This window comes from Amblyomma mixtum, chromosome 7 (assembly GCF_055824585.1).
Source record: "Amblyomma mixtum isolate Tamu chromosome 7, ASM5582458v1, whole genome shotgun sequence".
Taxonomy (NCBI): domain Eukaryota; kingdom Metazoa; phylum Arthropoda; class Arachnida; order Ixodida; family Ixodidae; genus Amblyomma; species Amblyomma mixtum.
Genome location: NC_143018.1, coordinates 144,449,534 through 144,451,005, shown reverse-complemented (window position 1 = coordinate 144,451,005; position 1,472 = coordinate 144,449,534). Strand labels below are relative to the sequence as shown.

The 1,472-nt window shown below is 51.6% G+C and overlaps 1 protein-coding gene across 1 annotated transcript; it reads right to left on the bottom strand.

Annotated features, from left to right (window-relative positions):
- Positions 1–380: 380 nt before the first annotated feature.
- Positions 381–1,262, bottom strand: LOC149337769 (uncharacterized). The gene has a single exon (XM_089554515.1). The coding sequence runs from the start codon at positions 1,251–1,253 to the stop codon at positions 381–383; it is 873 nt and encodes a 290-aa protein (XP_089410641.1). The 5' UTR covers positions 1,254–1,262.
- Between the last annotated feature and the right edge of the window lie 210 nt (positions 1,263–1,472).

Sequence of the window (1,472 nt, the reverse complement as noted above, 5' to 3'; positions counted from 1 at the left end):
CGAAGTACCTGAAAAGACCAGCAACCTTTTTCTGGCTTTGAATGAGGAAAGATGGCGTCGCGCCTTAAGCGGATTACGTGGGAACGACGAGGGGAGCGTCTCAGCAAAGGAGCCTTGTGGGGAGCGCCGTTAGTTCGTCCGAGGGGACGCGATCCAACAGCTGGTAATCCTACTAATGCGAACCGATTGTTCGTCCACTACTGTTTTCGCCTTATGCTGTAACTAACAAGGTGTAACTAATACGTGATGGAACGCCGCCTGGATATCTCTTGTAATCCTGGTTCAATCACGATTGTGCTGCCTTATCAGACTGAACGTCGTCGATGAGGCCGAGTGGAATTTCGGCTTCGCCTGCATTTCCGGTTCTTACTAGATGCTTCCTAAGTTATGAAGAATAGGGGCGAGCCGCCAGGACGTTCGCACATGTTCCCACGGACTCCTCGGAGCGCTGATCCAGAGGCTCGCGGCTTTAACTGTCGAGCGATGCAACCCAGAAGAGAGCAATAAATCTCCTTCCCTTTTTCGAAGTGGCCCAACTTTCGGCAGAATCTGCACCTTTCTTGCCGCACTGGGCAGCTGCTTCTCGGATGAAACTGACCGGCGCAGAAGCTGCAACACTTTTGACGATAAGCATTCTTCTGTCCGCGTGAAAACGTGCTCTTTCCCCCAGCTTTGCTCGACTTTACTGCACCGACACAAGCTTCCGGGACCGTACAGTCGTTGCCTTTTAGCTCGGCTTGCTGTTTCTTGACCGCTTCGCTCGTACGCGCTGTTGCCAAAGTCGTGTTCAATGTAAGCTTCGGATCCATTTGAAGTTCTTCCGATAAATCCTCATTCCGTAGACCCACTACGAACCTGTCTCTAATTAGGCGGTCCTTCATGTCTTCGAACTCACATCTGTCTGCTAGCCTGTTTAGCTCGGTTGCGAGCTGGTCTACTGTTTCGCCCAGCTGCTGACGGCGTTGATTAAAGCGAGCACTCTCGTAGACTGTATTCTTCGTGTGGACAAAGTAGCTCTGAAACTTAGATTTTACGAAGCTGAGGTCCTTCATTTCTTCATCTTTGACATTTAGTGACCGAAGAATATCCCGCGACTTTCTGCCCATTGTATAGAGAAGAGTCCTTACTTGAACTTCGGCTGGCTTCTCGTGCAATCCGGAGGCGAATCTGTAGTCGTCAAATTCGTCCATCCAGGCGGGCCAGTCCGCCACGTTCTGGAAGTCGAAGGGCCTCGGAGGCTTGATTCCCACCATTCCGAAGTGTTGCTTGTCGGCTGTCACCGGGACGACTTCCTCTTGTTGCAGCAGCTTCTGGTGATCCTCTTGTTGGCGGTGCTGTTGCGGTGCCTCATTGCAGCCGGCCTTCATCCCACTTCTGACCCCATGTCAGACCAGTCACACAGACGTTCGAGAGGGTGACCAAGGAATGACCCCTTTTAATGTTCCGTCGTGAAATATATACAGCCAGAATGG

Excerpts from the sequence above, each read along its gene's own strand:
- LOC149337769 (XM_089554515.1), bottom strand. The coding sequence starts at position 1,253 with ATGGTGGGAATCAAGCCTCCGAGGCCCTTCGACTTCCAGAACGTGGCG.